The sequence below is a fragment of the Syzygium oleosum genome, unplaced genomic scaffold, assembly GCF_021117445.2.
Source record: "Syzygium oleosum isolate NSW1041296 unplaced genomic scaffold, Sole_v2.1 Sole_v2.07, whole genome shotgun sequence".
In the NCBI taxonomy this organism is placed as follows: Eukaryota; Viridiplantae; Streptophyta; class Magnoliopsida; order Myrtales; family Myrtaceae; genus Syzygium; species Syzygium oleosum.
Genome location: NW_026607491.1, coordinates 9364061 through 9379684, shown reverse-complemented (window position 1 = coordinate 9379684; position 15624 = coordinate 9364061). Strand labels below are relative to the sequence as shown.

The 15624-nt window shown below is 41.8% G+C and overlaps 2 protein-coding genes across 5 annotated transcripts; one reads left to right on the top strand and one right to left on the bottom strand.

Moving 5' to 3' along the window:
• The first annotated feature begins 2276 nt into the window (after positions 1–2276).
• LOC115673346 (uncharacterized) lies at positions 2277–8033 on the top strand. 4 transcript variants are annotated; one of them, XM_056313275.1, is made up of 11 exons: positions 2277–2601; positions 3311–3688; positions 4022–4087; positions 4209–4335; positions 4955–5058; positions 5158–5306; positions 5787–5922; positions 6385–6469; positions 6570–6841; positions 7065–7201; positions 7388–8033. In XM_056313275.1, the coding sequence occupies exons 1-11, from the start codon at positions 2488–2490 to the stop codon at positions 7398–7400; spliced, it is 1581 nt and encodes a 526-aa protein (XP_056169250.1). In that variant the 5' UTR covers positions 2277–2487; the 3' UTR covers positions 7401–8033. The 4 variants fall into 4 exon arrangements, with proteins under 4 accessions (XP_056169250.1, XP_056169251.1, XP_030451359.1 ...); XM_056313276.1 differs by having other exon boundaries at positions 4209–4348; positions 4932–5058; positions 5856–5922; XM_030595499.2 differs by having other exon boundaries at positions 4209–4348; positions 4932–5058; positions 7404–8033.
• A 172-nt stretch (positions 8034–8205) lies between these two features.
• LOC115673376 (putative phospholipid:diacylglycerol acyltransferase 2) lies at positions 8206–13690 on the bottom strand. The gene is given in 9 exon segments (XM_030595531.2): positions 8206–10253; positions 10346–10410; positions 10412–10594; positions 10596–10613; positions 10944–11286; positions 11532–11815; positions 12301–12322; positions 12324–12521; positions 12889–13690. Coding segments are annotated over 9 exon segments (2100 nt in total). The 5' UTR covers positions 13392–13690; the 3' UTR covers positions 8206–9769.
• Positions 13691–15624: the final 1934 nt, after the last annotated feature.

The following is a 15624-nucleotide window of genomic DNA, read 5'->3' as shown; positions in this document are numbered from 1 at the left end:
AGGTTCCAAAGGAAATCGGATCGGACCGACTACATATACTTTATTTTTTTATTTTTTTCTTCAAAAAATTAGTAAAATGTGAACTAAATCCTAAGTGAAGCACGTTTTTTCATTCATCTTTGTAATTTGAGAATCATCATATCACTTAATTTAACACGAAAAGATGGCATCAAGTGGTGGGAAAAAAAAGTGACCGGTTCCCATTTCTAGGACCAACCAGTCCGGTCCTCGATTCCTAATTTTGGGAACCGATCCTCCCGGTCTAGTTCCCGATTCCACCTTGGAACTAGACTGGACCTGGAACCGATCACCCTACTAAAACTTGCAAAAAGTGTAATCGGATCCTAAAACTTGTCAAATTGGTTCAATCAAGTCCTAAAGTTTATATAGTCTAATTTACTAACGAAAAATGTTGACATGTCTTATTTTATTACTTTTTTTGAGACACGTGACGATGATGTGGTGTCCAACAAGCGCCACGTCAGAAAAAGATAAAAATTAATTAATTAAATCAGAAAAAGCTATAAAAAAAAAAAAACGAAACCTACAACCATCTGGCATCTGTGGCCAATCCTCACCGGTGGCCGCTACCGATGGCCGCCGCCACAGCCGCCGAGAAGGGCCAGCAAAGGTTGCCTAGCCTTCCTGAAGTCCGTCGACCAATTGCCAGTAGGCTACAACCGCTGGTTGTAGGTCTGGTTTTTTTAATTTATTTATTTTTATCTTTTTCTGACATGACGCTTGTTGGACACTATATTATTGCCACGTATCTCAAGAAAAGTAATAAAATAAGACAAGTTAGTATTTTCCACTAGTAAATTAGACGGTGATAACTTTAGAACTCAATTGGACAAATTTAACAAGTTTTACGACTTGATTAAACAAAATTAATAAGTTTTAGGATTCGATTGCATTTTTTTCGAGTTTTAAGACTCGATTGCACTTTCTTGACAAATTTTAGGACTTTTAGTGCACATATCCCGTTATAGTATGTTGGAACTTATTTCGACCGAAAAAGTTGATGATTGCATATATTGAAAAGGGTACCACGAAAAAACTCAAACCGGTACGCGTGTAATAAATTTATCCAAAACTAATTTTTTGATCACCAAAAACCTCAAATTGGTATACTTGCAACAAATTTACCATATGTTAAATTAGATTAATACCACGAAAAATCACAAATTAGTAACATTTAATAAACAGAGGGGTAAAATCTCAAACTGGTACACTCATCAACTGCCACGTGTTATCCAACTCTGCAATTTGAAGGTAAAATTCAATAGAAACTAACGAACGTAAGATTATCACGGGTTTACAAGTTTTGGAGTTTTAGTGGTCAAAAATTAGTTTTGAATAAATTTAACATAAATATATTAATTTTTGTTTTTTCATGCTAATAACCCTATTGAAAAAGTTAATCAGTCAAGACGGTACTAGATTAACTTTTGCATATTATTTTTATTTTCTTTAAATTTAGATAATACACACAAAAAATGGCAAAAAAACCCCAAACGAAAAAAAAAACTTTTCATAACAAACCACCTTTTAAAAAAAGGGATTTCGTGAATGCAGCGGGGTTTATGGCCCCGTTTGGTTCAGCATTCCCAATGCTCATTTGGCCTCTAAAGTCTCTTGGCCAAATGCAAATGGCCTTTGGCAATTTTTTTTACTCACTTTGGAAAAATGCAATTGCATTTGGAATGCTCCCCAAGGGACCTTTGGCCAATGCACCTCTGAAGGTGCTTTGGGAAGTTGCATTTTCGGAATACAACTTGCACTATTCATCGACACTGTTCATCTTCCCTAAACCGAGGTCCGGCCGCCGCCTGAGGGCTAGCCCGACTCCGGCGACCACCGTCCGGGGGTCGCGCGACCCCGGAGATTGCCGCCTGGGGTCGCCGGACCTCGGGCATCGCCCGGGTCGCGCGACCTGTGCGACCGCCCGAGGTCCGCGACCCTGTGCGGTGGTCGCCGGGTCGCGCGACCCCAAGTGCTGGTCGCCGGAGGGTCGCATGAGACTGCACGGCGACCGTGATCCGGTCGTCGGCGGTTGGCCGTGACCGCATCTCGGCCGAAGGCGGTGCCCGGCGGTGTAGCTCCATCGGAGCTTTTTTTTTAAAAAAAAATAACAAAAGTCCTTTAGCCCAAGTTGATTTTTTATAAAACACTTACCAAACGCTACTTGCATTTCGAAAAAACCCTTTAGCCCAAAGGTATTTGCATTCCCCCAAATGCATTCCCCCAAAGTCGAACCAAACGGGCCCAAAGGTATTTGGATTCCCTACATCGCCACCGCCGATGCCCATCGGGTTGATCGCCGGTGGTCCCGCGAGACATAAGGCGGGACTTGTAATCGCGCGGAGGATAGTTTTCCGGCGACCGGTCTCACTGAAATCAAATACAGTAAACGAAAGTGAAGAACGTATACGGTGATCTGCTCTGAAGCTCAGCTGGTTTGTCCCTGCTCGCACCGGGCGACGGTCGATGGCGGTCGACTCGGAATCGGCCCTTCAGGGCGAAGAAGAGGAGGAGGAGGAGGAGGAGCGCTTGCTGGACGAAGATGCGCCGGCTCATCATCCCGTCGCACCGCCCGACGAGGTACGATACGCTCGCGCTCTCCGATTCCGTCTAATCGCCATCGTTTGTGGATATGGAGAACGGTCCCTCTCGGTCGGAACACGGTTCGGTACTAGTTTCGTTCGTTCGTCTTTCGCTGCCCTAGTGTTCCTGCAATCCGAACTGCTTCTGAGCGCCGGAGGATGCATTTCGACTGTCGGGAACTTGAATCGATGGTTGCTCTTTCTCGGAAGCGGCTAGCTTTCTGTGAGACGCGCGCGCTCTGGTTTTATGGCACTGTCTTGTTAGGTTCTTCGTCCGACTTCGCTCCATGGTATAATCGCATGGTGATGCTATGGATGGTCACTCACTGTCAGGATTAAGCTTCTCTTATTTGCGATGGCGGTGATGTTATCCAGAAAGATATGGAATTTCCTAGGTTGTTCTCTTTACTCATGGGGAACCTACGGGACATTTTGGACTAAGTTTTTCCGTGTGATGTCGATGGAGTTGCTCTTACTTTAGTTGTCGCGGTAGGGGGGCCAATCTGTTGCTGAGTTTAGGTTGCTGCTGTTCAAGATCATTTGTGCCTGTCTCTTATTTTCTGTCTTAACTGTTATGAAAGAACTTGTGGATGCCATTTCTAAATCATTTCGTGATTTTAATGTTTTTTAATTGATAAAGAGACCGTCGAGAAAAAGTATGTGAGATGAAATTGATTAATTCTCCTTGAGTCTCTTACTATGTGCAGTCATTTGACCTCTCAACAACAGTTGATCCCAGCTACATAATTTCCCTCATACGGAAACTTCTACCGCCCAATCAGACATATAACTCTTGCTCCGGTGGAGTTGATGGAAACAATTCCCAGAAGTCAAACTCGGATCTCATTGAAGAAAAGCTGGCCCTGGCAGATAGTATGAGAGCACAAGATTCAGCAAACGACTTTCCTGAGATAATGGACATTATTGATGATAATAATGAATCTGCCTGTGAAGAAGGAAAAGTTGATGGAGAGTCAGGTTGCGGAAATGGATTGCCCAAAGCTTCTACATTAGAAGAGGTTTGGGAAGGGTATGGTTGCATTCTGTGGGACCTTGCTGCAAGTCAAACTCATGCCGAACTCATGGTACCCGAGATTGCATCCTATTTTTTCAAATGCTATCTAGTGTACTTTGATATCTTGTTTGCTTCAATTTGGGTGGACTTATCTGGTTATTGATGCATTAATATGAAATTTTTGCAAAAAGGGTGAATTGGTTGTTTACCAGATATAATAAAACATTTGTTGTCTCTGTAGTTTATTTAGTCTTGTTTGTGAGCTCCATCGTCTCTAGTCGCTCACAGCCTGAACTGAGTTACTTGCAAAAAAAGCCACATCTAAAGGATAATGTTGTATAGTTACAGTAAGTATCTGATTCACAGACGCACTCTGATTCACAGTAAGTTATGCATGTCACAGGTTGAGAACCTTGTTCTGGACGTGCTTTTGGCAAACCTCACAGTCTCCCAATCCGCTAGGGTTAGAGTAAGCTGCTCTCCATGCTTCTTTTTTCTTAAACGATTCTGTTGGTGGGCATTTGGAAACCATATTTGGGAACAGTGGACCAGTTGGTTCTGAATAACTGTACTCATCTTATTCCTTGCAGGAGATTTGTCTTGGAATTATAGGGAATGTTGCTTGCCATGAGGTTCTCATGAAGAGTATAGTTTCTACTAAGGGGCTCATTGACGCAATTGTGGATCAACTGTTTTTGGATGATACCCAATGCTTATGTGAAGCTTGCCGGTACTATATTAGTAATCGGAAGTTTTTTTCCTTCTGCCTGTAATGGCCACAAAGAAAATTTTATTCAGGAAACGGTCCAGAAGGACACTCAAATTTTTATTTTTATGGGAGGGGGGGGGGGGTGTTGGGAATTGAGTTTTTTCTTGCTTATCTCCTGCATTGACTTTTCTCTGTAATTCCAAAATGTTTCTGTCACTACATTGACTTTGCTAGACAATGTGGTTGGTTATCCTTATTTCTTGTTCACCCCATGTTTTTTTTCTTAACATTAGTTTGATTTCTTATAGTTCTGCGTGCAGTGTTTCCTTAATCCTTCTCAGTGGACTGCATTAAATGACTAGAGAAGGAACTTCTTTTGTCTTTATAATGTACAAAATTTTGAAATCGTAGTGTCTCTTGTCGTAAAGTGCTCTCCATTTGTGTCTTTCTTTTCCTATTTAGGATAAAATTAGTTGGGTGCTGGCTCTATAATTTGTTTTGATTGCATTTCATGTATTATTGCTGGTGTTATATTTTATAGCACAGGCTAGCTCGTGATGTATTTCTAAGTTTGTCATACATCTTATGATTGGCATTGACACAGGTTTTTGACCTTGGCTATTCAAGGTAATGAAAGTATTACTTGGGCGGAGGCTTTGTTGTCTGACCATGTTATTCGCCGTCTTGTTTGGATTGCAGAGAACTCCTTGAATCCACTGCTTATAGAAAAGGTCAATGGTACAGTAGATGTTTGATTCTTTTATGTCAAGGTATATTGCATGTAAACAGAATTTGTTTCTTTGGCTAAAGGCATTTTCTTTCTCAAACAGAGTGTTGGGCTACTTTTAACGATGTCAGAAAATCAACAAGTTGCGTCGATTCTTCTTCCTCCTTTGATTGATATCGGCCTGCCAAATGTCCTCTTCAATCTTCTGGCTTATGAGATGAGCCGACTAACAAGTGAAAAAAACCCTGAAAGGTATTCTTGAAATTTCTGCGTTCACCGTTGATGAGTATGGACCTGGTGGAAGGAAGATTCTTACACTCTTTAAGGGGTGAAGTAGTTAATCTTCATAAGTTGCAGTTGTTTTCAAGAATTTTGTGTTGAAATGCTGTGATATTGATTTGTAAGAATGTAGTTTCATGTACTATGCTGAGCATACTTGTTAAAGATACATATTATAGCTTATCGGTCTACATTACATCCGCATCCCCGTATATAACTCTTCAAAGAACATTTGCAATTGAACATCATGGAATTTTCAAGTTTTTTTTTAATTTCAATCAACTTTGGATTTTTCTTCAAAGTGCATACACATGCATTTATGTGCCTGTTTATGCGTGTTCCTGTGTGCATGTTTGGATGTGTCGGGGGCGGGGGCGGCGGATTTTCAGTAGAGAGTTATGATTTGAGGAGCAAATTGAATTCCTCTAGTAATTTGTGTACGCATCATTTCAGATACCCTGTGCTTGATATAATTCTCCGTGCAATTGAGGCTCTATCTGTGATGGATGATCATTCTCACAGAATCTCTTCAAATAAGGAACTCATTGGACTTGTTCGTGACCTGGTCAAACTTCCTGATAAGATGGAGGTAAGTGCATTTTGATGGTGAGCATGCAATAGCAATATCCAAGCGTTAGGAGTCCTTGATAATGTTAAAAGCATCCGATTTGTGGCTGTTTAATTTGTGGAACCATCCATGTTTGAAGATCTAAGATTTTCTTAAATATATCCAGTATTTTAGCATTTTCATGAAAACATTGGTACTGTAGATATAAATTTTCTTTGAGGGGTGGGTGCAGGGATGGGCATGCATCATGTACTATCTCTTTCTGAAAATTTGGTTGCAAGCTTCCTGCAGCTTTTGAATTTGTGCATCTCGAATGGGTGGCTTCTACCTGAAGCCGTTTTGCATAGGGGCGGTACCCCTGGTACCTTCCCAATGAAATCTTGGCATATTATCTTGTTGGAGACTTGAACTCATACCTTACTAGTTTCTTATGGCATTAAAATTGACAGAACCATACTTTTCTTTTGTGTTGCTTTTTCCTAGATTGCCGATTCTTGTGTTACTGCAGCAGTTCTGATGGCCAACATTATGTCTGATGTCACCAACCTAGCTACAGAGATGTCACTGGGTAATTTATTCTGCTGTGTCTATTGAATCTTTCACCTGATTTTTCTCTCGCACTAGCACATCATATGACTGGAATGGAACTGATGTTCGACATCCTCCAGATTTGCCCTTTTTACAGGGTTTGCTTGACATATTACCATTTGCTGCAAATGACATGGAAGCACGGAATGCTCTGTGGAGTATTATCGTCCAATTGCTGGTTCATATTAAGGAAAGTGAAATGGGATTCTCCATTTTGTATCAATATGTGTCAGTTCTTGCAAGCAAGTGTGATCTGATCGAGGAAGATCTTTTGGACCATCAAACAGATTCATTCATTAAACATGGAAGCTCTGATGGTTGTGAGACTAAACCAAATGTCATAATTATGGCCGTATCCTATATTTACTATGTCATTCTCAATGTTAAAACAGCAATCAACTAAGCCAAGGATTCTCTCACTGGAGACACTAGTGGAGATCAATATAGTAAAATAATCTGCTTATTATTGTGGGTTACAAGACTTTATTAAATCTTTGGTCTTGTGCACCTTGCTTGATGTTGAACCTAAGTTGCTAGCTTGCCAAAATATTTGTTTCCCTTTACCTTCTAAACAGCTCAAACGGATAATTAGTATATTGCACCACTGGAAAACTTTGAAGGATAATGCTGAGGAGAACAGTTTGTCAGGAAAGCATCATGCTGATGGATCCTTGGTTGATAAGTTGCTTCACTGCTGTGAAAAATATATCAAGTAAGCATCTTTCTGGGATATTACACCTAGCATTTTTTATGAAATTTCTTGTACCTGCTAGTTTCAAGACCTTTTTTATTCTGAGGTTATTGTCAATTGAGAGAGAGAGTGTGAGAGAGAGAGGGCTATCAACGTTGTCGTATTAATTATGTAGTCCCTTCTCTCACAGCTGCTTATTCATAGTAGATGTTTATCCTAGCAGGTGATTGAAGCCTGGATGTAGCACACTGGCACTACTAGTACTGGTTCTTCAATTTTCATGTGCCACTTCGATGTTCTGCAAGGATTTAGCTATTGCAGACGCATCCCGATGGACCATCTCAATCGATCTGTTATCGAAGGAACTTCCGCATGAATGAGGGTTGCAGTGCAACATACTTTTCATCATGCATGTTGGAGGTCTCATTGGACTTGCCTAATCATTGCTGCATCCGCCTGATAAATTTGATCATGAAAACCATGGAGTTAACTCTGCAGATTCAGAGGAACTTGCTTGAAAAGCGTTGCCTGCCCAATGGACAGCTGTCCCTCCATGGTACCGATAGGTTATATTTAAAGTTCTCGTGGACTGAATATTTGGAGAAGACATCTTCTTGAAGTCTGTACATTCCACAAGGCTATGGAGTTCTCCCATTACTATGTCTAGGGCTGCCTGGTTTCCCGGATTAGTGATGCAGTAGCACTCAGTGAATTGCTCCTCTACCTGGTGGGGACTTGTCATATACATGAGCCGGTCTTGATTCTAATTGTACGGGGCTTTGTCATTGCCACAGACAGTGAATTTATCTTGTGCTTATCTCCCAAAGGTATTTGAGTTTGCATGTTTGATCTACTTCTCCTCAAAATTTCTTCTTACTGTGATACACTTCTCTCCTCTGCTTGTTAGTTCTTTAACTGCTTATTAATGAAATTTCTATCAGAGATTGTGGTTTGAGGTCAAAGAGTTAGGCAATCAAGATGATATTATAAAAAATCCTATTTTATCTTTCCTTCTAAAGATTGTAAAATCCTACTTAGAATGTCATGTATGATTGCTACTCTTTTTGCTTCTGATTTGGAAGATGGAAGGAGTTGAACTGTTATATGTTCCTCATCTGTGATTAAGATTGTCGCTACGAGCGGATGCTGGCAGTGAACCGTCTAGAATTCTATGCCTACTTCTGTTTCCCTTGTGATATTGTGTGTGCTTTCTTTAATTTTTCACCCATTCGACAGAATAAAAGAGACAAAAGGAAGAACCGATTGAACAACTTCACTCCATTAACCATCTGTCGTGAAACTCTGGCGGCACTTCATTTGCATCTGTGCATTTTGGAGTTCTCACTAAGAAGTCATTTCGTTCCAACTCTTTCGCAGCATCCTCTTCTAAGTTCCTTTGATTTTCTCATGCACATAAAGCTTCACAACCATGGAGGACTATTCAGTATTCTAGATAGTCTGGAAACGTCCTCTATGTCGGGCTAGTATAACTCGAGGGTACAAGTAATAGGAGTGTCTTAGGTTCTGAGACTTTGGAACAGGACTAATCTCTTCAATTCCTTCACGAGTGTAGCCCTCCATTGGCCTTCACACTCTCAAAAAAATTTTTTTTTTTTTTATATTCAGTCGACATTTGAAAGGCCTTTGGCCCTTTTCAGGAAGTGGTGGTAATTTCTCAAACACGTTAAGTAATTTCGTGTTAGTGACTTTGATTTTTTTTCGTTAACGACATGGTAAATCACGGATGAGAGTCGTCCTAGTGAGTACACGAATGTTTCATCATGTAGACCTAAGTGAATTGTGCTTCTGGTCCTTCGACCTTTTTGTTTTTTGTGTCAAGGGCTTCTTGATATGAGCTAGAGGAAAGTCGCGCAGGAGGAGGAAAAACGGTGAACATGGTTTTATCAAACAGAACAAGGGGGGCAAATGTGAGTCATGCGTGCATCCGATCCCTATCCTGCTAGATCAGGTGAGTTCCATACAAAGCTTTACTCATCTCAAAAGTGCGCTAATATAAAATCGATTTGAACCTTCCACAGCACGATGAAATGATAATACAACCAATCAATCTGCAAACTGATCGGGTTTGTAGCCGACGGGGTAACTTTAGGCTCGGCCCTCTCATGTCGTGCCTTTTCATTGATCAAAATATCATCCTCAAATTGGAAGACTACCTCTAGGAACAACCAACAAAAAGAATTGAATAAACTGAAGAAGTTCCAAACTGTTATTGAGATCTGATTATACCAACCAATAACGCAGCTGACAAGGAAGACGACATTGGTTAGCAGAAGTCTTCCATGTTATTGTCGACCCTCTACATAAAGACCAAAATCTGGCTCTGGCTAGTCTATGGTCAGATCAGCAGTGGGTCCTCACAACCACAAGCCAGCTTCCTAAGAGCAGCCTTTATTCTCCAATTTTAGCTGCGTATACAAGTCTAAACGAAGTGAAAACGTCATGTGGCTGGTTATTCTTCTCTCCGAGCTGCAAATTCTTCTGCTTTTGCATTTCTCCCTCTTATTTGTTAGCAGAAGCGTCATCTCCTGAAGGCTGTCACTTCGTCATTCATCAATCTCTGCCGGAGAATCAAAGCCGTATATTTATTCTATCCGACATCCTCATAATGTCAGAATAGATCCTGTCACTGCCAATCTCCTCGCCGGCAGCCCCTGCGGCAACCCTGAGGATGTCCTCAATGAAGGCCACGTTGCCCATGATGTCGACATGGGCACCGCTTGCGGCACCTCGGCTCTCGAGCAGGCTTGCCGGGGGCCTGTGCTGGTATTCTCTCACATACGTGGTGGCTCCGGAGGGGTTGGATCTCGTTTTCCCTCTCCACCCTCTGGCGCACATGAAGCCGGAGCTAAGGACGGGCATGCTCTCGTCGCCATCCACAAAGTAGACTCCGCCTTTCAAGCAGCTGTCCTCATATCCCTCAGCCGTGCTGTCTATGTGGAAGGGAATGCTCTTGCATTTGCCTGTGGTTGCCATCTTGTAGATATATGATCTTTCAGTGGGAATTCCGACTCCGTATAAGCAATATATTTCCATGTCAGGAGCATCCGGCAACCTGAAATAGTATTATGTTCAATGGAACAGAAACTTTACACTTCAAGCAGGAGAACCCTAAAGATGATAGAATGTCAAATTATTGATACATACCGCATTTCAAGCGGATTCGACCAGTACTTGTAGTGGTCGTATTTGAGGTCGTCAAGATTATCGGCTTATCCCACGAGAGAAGTGAGCCTCGGCACGCTGCATCATCTTGGGGGCCACAAAACGTAGCAGATCGAGGAGAGTTCAAGAAGTGTACACTTTATTGTTCGCAACATCTCGAATGCTCTCTCTGCTGAGTTCGTCATACTCAGTCCAAACCTCTCAACACGTCGAGTTAGATATGATTGAGGGGGCTTCCAAGTAAAAGCTCCTGCATAGCGTCGTTAGAAGAACATCAGCTATGCACAATATATACTGGCAATGAGACAAGACTAGCCCCCGCTAGGAATAAGTAAAACTAATGATAAACCAATCCTAGAGGACATTTTAGCCTGCAAATCAAGGAGACGTCCTCTACTACACTATATACTGAAGTTTCTCTGAGCATTAGATAAGGAGAGTTCGGAACTTTGTTATGACACAACATCTTTCGAGATGGCAGAAAACAAAAAAACATGATGTATGGAGACCCCTGGCTGGAAAATCATAAAACCGAAAATCTAGAACACATGAGACTTGAAATCGAGGAAAACAGTTGTACCTTAATATCAACACTTGGGAGCTGCAAAGATGGTAAATACGATGCCTCTTTGCCGAAAGAAATTATTCTTCCGTACTTTGCAGGCTCTTTCATGACGCTGAAAGTTCTCTTTACATCGGTGTGGTTTGAGTTCATGTTATTTCCAGATGATTGCAGGGTTCTTCTCCTCGCCAGACTGCAACTGCGCCCTTCTTCTGGAGACCAATTTAAGTCGCCCCAAATGGTCTCTCCTCCTTTAGGGACTAACGAGATAATTGAATCCCATGTCCTGGCTACACGCATAGCATGTTCCAGAGTCTGAAGCCCAAGAATTTCAGAATCCGGAACCCCAGGATTCATTGCTCTGCAAAGGCATAAAGCAGAACGATCATGTTAACAACTTCATAGCAATCATTTACTGCCAAAACCAAATTGATGTTCATTAGATTTTGTCCAACTATTAGCAACTATCCCAATTAGTTCACAGTCATTCATGAATTTATATAAGGTGAGATTTTAATCTGAAGCTAGTACATGAAGTATGGTATTTACCTTAATGAGATTAGGTTTTCCATAGCAATATGTTGTTTGATGCAAGTAAAAGCTAACCTGATGATGGCAATGTCTTCGCCCTCGGAGGAGATTAAGTTGCTAACTGCCTTTGGAACGCCAAGAAATGGTGGACCGATATTCATAATTGCTTTAATATGCTTGGCACGCCAACCGGGTCCACCATTGCCTCCCATAGGAGGAGGCACTTCGACCCATTTTAGAAAGTGAAGAAAATAGACGACTCCCATTGAGTGAGGAACCACTACCACTTTCTTGCACCCATTGGTCAGATACATGAGCTCGATTGTACTCTTTAATCTGCTGAGAGCTTGATCTCTAATCTGCACAAGATCCAGTTAGGTACCTTCGAATCTGCAGGACTTCCAATAACTTCTTGTTCTACACTTTGCTGTTGATTCTCAAATCAGACAACAGGAGATGCAGACAGCTATCTTTTGGCTCTTGATCGATGGACATGTACTTGAAACCACATAGATCTAATAAGTAATTATACTGCACCACCCCAAAGTAGATTGATAACTTTCTTATGATAATGTCTTTCTTCCCTGAATCAGCTCCAGTCAAATTCTAGGGAGAAGGGTTCTAACTGCAATCGATCGGTCCCAATTCTTATGCTCTATTAATTAAAGACATTAAGTGCATTAGCAACGACTGATGAGCAAGGCCTAAACTATATCATGTGTAGATGGTTTTTCCGGGCAATGCAGGACTCTAAGATGATGATACAATGATTCAAGATGATTCTACTCCTGAATCCCATGGAAATAGTGAGATTATACTTGATCAACAAAGTAAAGTAGACTACCTCTGTATTCTGGAATGATAATCCAGTCATAAGCAGCCATATGCAGATTCTTCTCCTCATAACCAATTTTAGCCAAATTCTGAATAAGGACGGCCCACACGAAATACCCAGATGCGAAATAGTCCGCCGCAACCAGCCCCGGAACGGCCCGCACCCGAATCCCAGGGGGGTCGAGTCCGGTCTCGTTGTCCAGTGAGAGGTGCTCCAACCAACAAAGTGGCCTACATGAGCCATGGTCACTCATGTAAGTTCTCAATCCATCCAAACTCACAGACTGCAAAAAATTTATGGTCTTATGGTATGTAACTGAGCCAGAGTTAATTGATTTTGGCAATGAGCACAAGCATACACCGAGATATAAACCAATACATTAAAAACCGAAGCACAGAAACGGAAAACCCAATTACCTATGAAACCAACACATGTTATCTGAATATGACTGTACTTTGACACATTATTGAATTCACTATATTAGTTGCCTTGACCATAAGAAGAAACAACACATTACATCCCATCAATGACTACAAGATGCAATAAAAGCAAGATTATAAAATGGTAACGCTAATTGCGGTTGCCTCGATCACCAACCTTTTGAGGATTTGGGTGAAGCTGCCTCCCCAGAGGCGCTTCCAGAATAGGCCCTCGCTGCAGGGCTTGCCTTCCCAGAGCTCGAGCCCGACGGTCAAGATGCCAGGGACAAGAACGTGCACGCCCTCTCGGCCGAGCCGTGCCCCAGGCGATTTGGGCGGCTGAAACCCGGGCAATGCAGCCGGCAACCAGTGGTACAGGAACAACAGGAGGCACCAGACAGTGCACAAACACCCGATTATCCAACAACAGGAATCAATGCACCTCCATTCTTTAATCTTCCTCTTTCTCTTCTTCTTCTTCTTCTTATTCCCATCCTCATCATCACCACCACCACCACCACCACCACCACCATCCTTTTGGACCACATTCTCAACCTCGGAGGCGACTCTCTCTTTCTGCTGCTGCTGCTGCTTCTTCTCAGCGTTCTTGATGGACTCAAACGACTGGAACTTCACTGGCTCCGCGTAACAGAGTTTCCTGAGCCGAAGAACCGAACCCATATCGGGGCTCTGAAAAAAAGTCGCTTCGTTTGGCAAGAAGAAAAAGATCAAGAACAGAGCATTGTGGGATAGCCGGGTACAGAGAGAAGCAGAGCAAACGAGATGGTAAGAGGGTGATGGGCTTATATGGGCATTGCCAAAAGGCGAAGAAAGACCACGTGGTGAAGAAGGGGGTGATATGGGCTCTCTGCACGTGCGCAAGGAGACATATACGTGACGACCAGAGAAGGAACGAGATTGAGAGAGAGTCAAAATCAGAGCTGAAGCTCTGTGTCTACTCTCATCATGCAAAGGTTGCAAGAAAAGCATGGTGGTGGCGGAGACAAATGTTGGGAGGCGAAACCGAGAGTCAGTGTGCTGTTCTTGAACTATCAGGACACGTGCTTTCATGGCTTTGTTATACGTATTCTGTATAGTTGCGTTAATATGGATTATGAAATAACTTAACAGAATTTCATCATAAATAAATCCTACATCTTGACTATGGGATTTTCGTACTATTCATATATATATATAAACATTCGATAAAAAAAGAACTGAATAAAGCCGCATTTCTCTGGTCTCTGCTCGAATTTTGTGTTTGTTTTTTAATTCGCATCCGATCGCCCTCTTCTCCGCTCTGTCCCAACCCATGTACAAGATGTGTGATTTATTGCTTATGAGTAATGTTAGATATATCAAGACTCATATGCAAATCAAAGACCGACTCAGCTCATAACTAACATGGGCTCAGTTTTAACCATAATTATGTGCTTTGAAAATTTCGCCACGATCACTTACTTGATTGGTTCTTCTATACGAACCAAAAGGGGAAAAGAAAAGAATAAGCGGTTCTTCCTTGAAAAGTTCTATGGCTACCACTTGGGTGGACTTCTCTCGAATTGTTTGTCACAAGATCACGAGTTGGATTCACTTCATGAATGAATCTCTAAACGACTCATGTTGCGTAGCATAATTGCAACATATATCGTGTGAAGAGATTTCGTAAAAAGTTAAAATCTTGATGTGTTATGATGACAAACTTGCCAACCTTGAATCGTTAGATCGCCATGGAGAAGCTATAGCTTAATTAACACATTCCTTGTCAAGAATGAGACTCGCATGGAAACATCATTGGCGCTCCCCGACTTTCATTTTATAAAAGAACATTGCATCAATAAGCTAAAAGCATTGATTTATCGATCAAGGAAGAAGAATCTTGAGATATCGATCAAAATCACAACTTGTTTCTTGGATATGTTAAAATCAATGATTGGTAACTCTTGTAATATAATGATCTCTTCTTATTTATTATTATTATATTGTTTCCTTACGAAGCGTAACATTTGTAATATTTTTACATAATGGAAATCATCTCAACAATTGTACGTTGAGATTAAGAATTAAATGCGTTTATTCTTTTATCGTATCAATGCAGAATATTCTGAGTTTAAGGCTCCATTCGTTTGGCGGAAAATATTCTCCCGGAAAATATTTTCCGGGTTTTCCGGTGTTCGGAGGGCGGAAAACGTTTTCCGTGGGAAAATATTTTCCTTCCCTCCCTCACAAAATAGCCTAAGTCTACGGAAAATGACTTCCGCTTCTTCAAAAGCGGAAATTATTTTCCGGAGCTTCTTCTTCTTCTTCACTAAGGTCGTCGGTCGCCGCTGCCGCCGGTCGCCGCTGCCGCCGCGGCCGCCGCCGGTCTCCGCCGCTGCCGCCTGCTGCCGGACGTTGGCCGTCGGTCGCCTGCCGCCGCCGGTCGCCAGCAAAAAATATTTTCCGAAACTTTTTCATATTGGTCGCCGAACACCGGAAAATTATGTTCCGAGAAAACATTTTCCAGGAAAATGACTTCCGGGAAAATATTTTCCAAAAGGAGAATATTTTCCGCCAAACGAACGGAGCCTAAATCTTACCGGGCCTTATTTGCCTCTCAAATGAAATATTTCAATAGTGATCTTATAAAATCTCGCATGAGCATCCACAAAGTCCAGACGCGATTTAGTAAACAAAAACTCCCTCAGAATGTGCCATTCTACTCGCATCATATAAATTACCAAGAAAAGCAAAAGGCAAATGGAAAAGAGAGAAGCAAAAGGATAGCATAATCTTTCCTGACATGGAATAATTTACTCAAAACACTTTCCTCTGTCTAGTCCCAAGAAAAGCAAAGTACTTTGAATTTTGGGGACCGTTGGATAATCTAATGTAACGAAGGAAAACCTTTCAATCACTCCCACGATAATGTCCT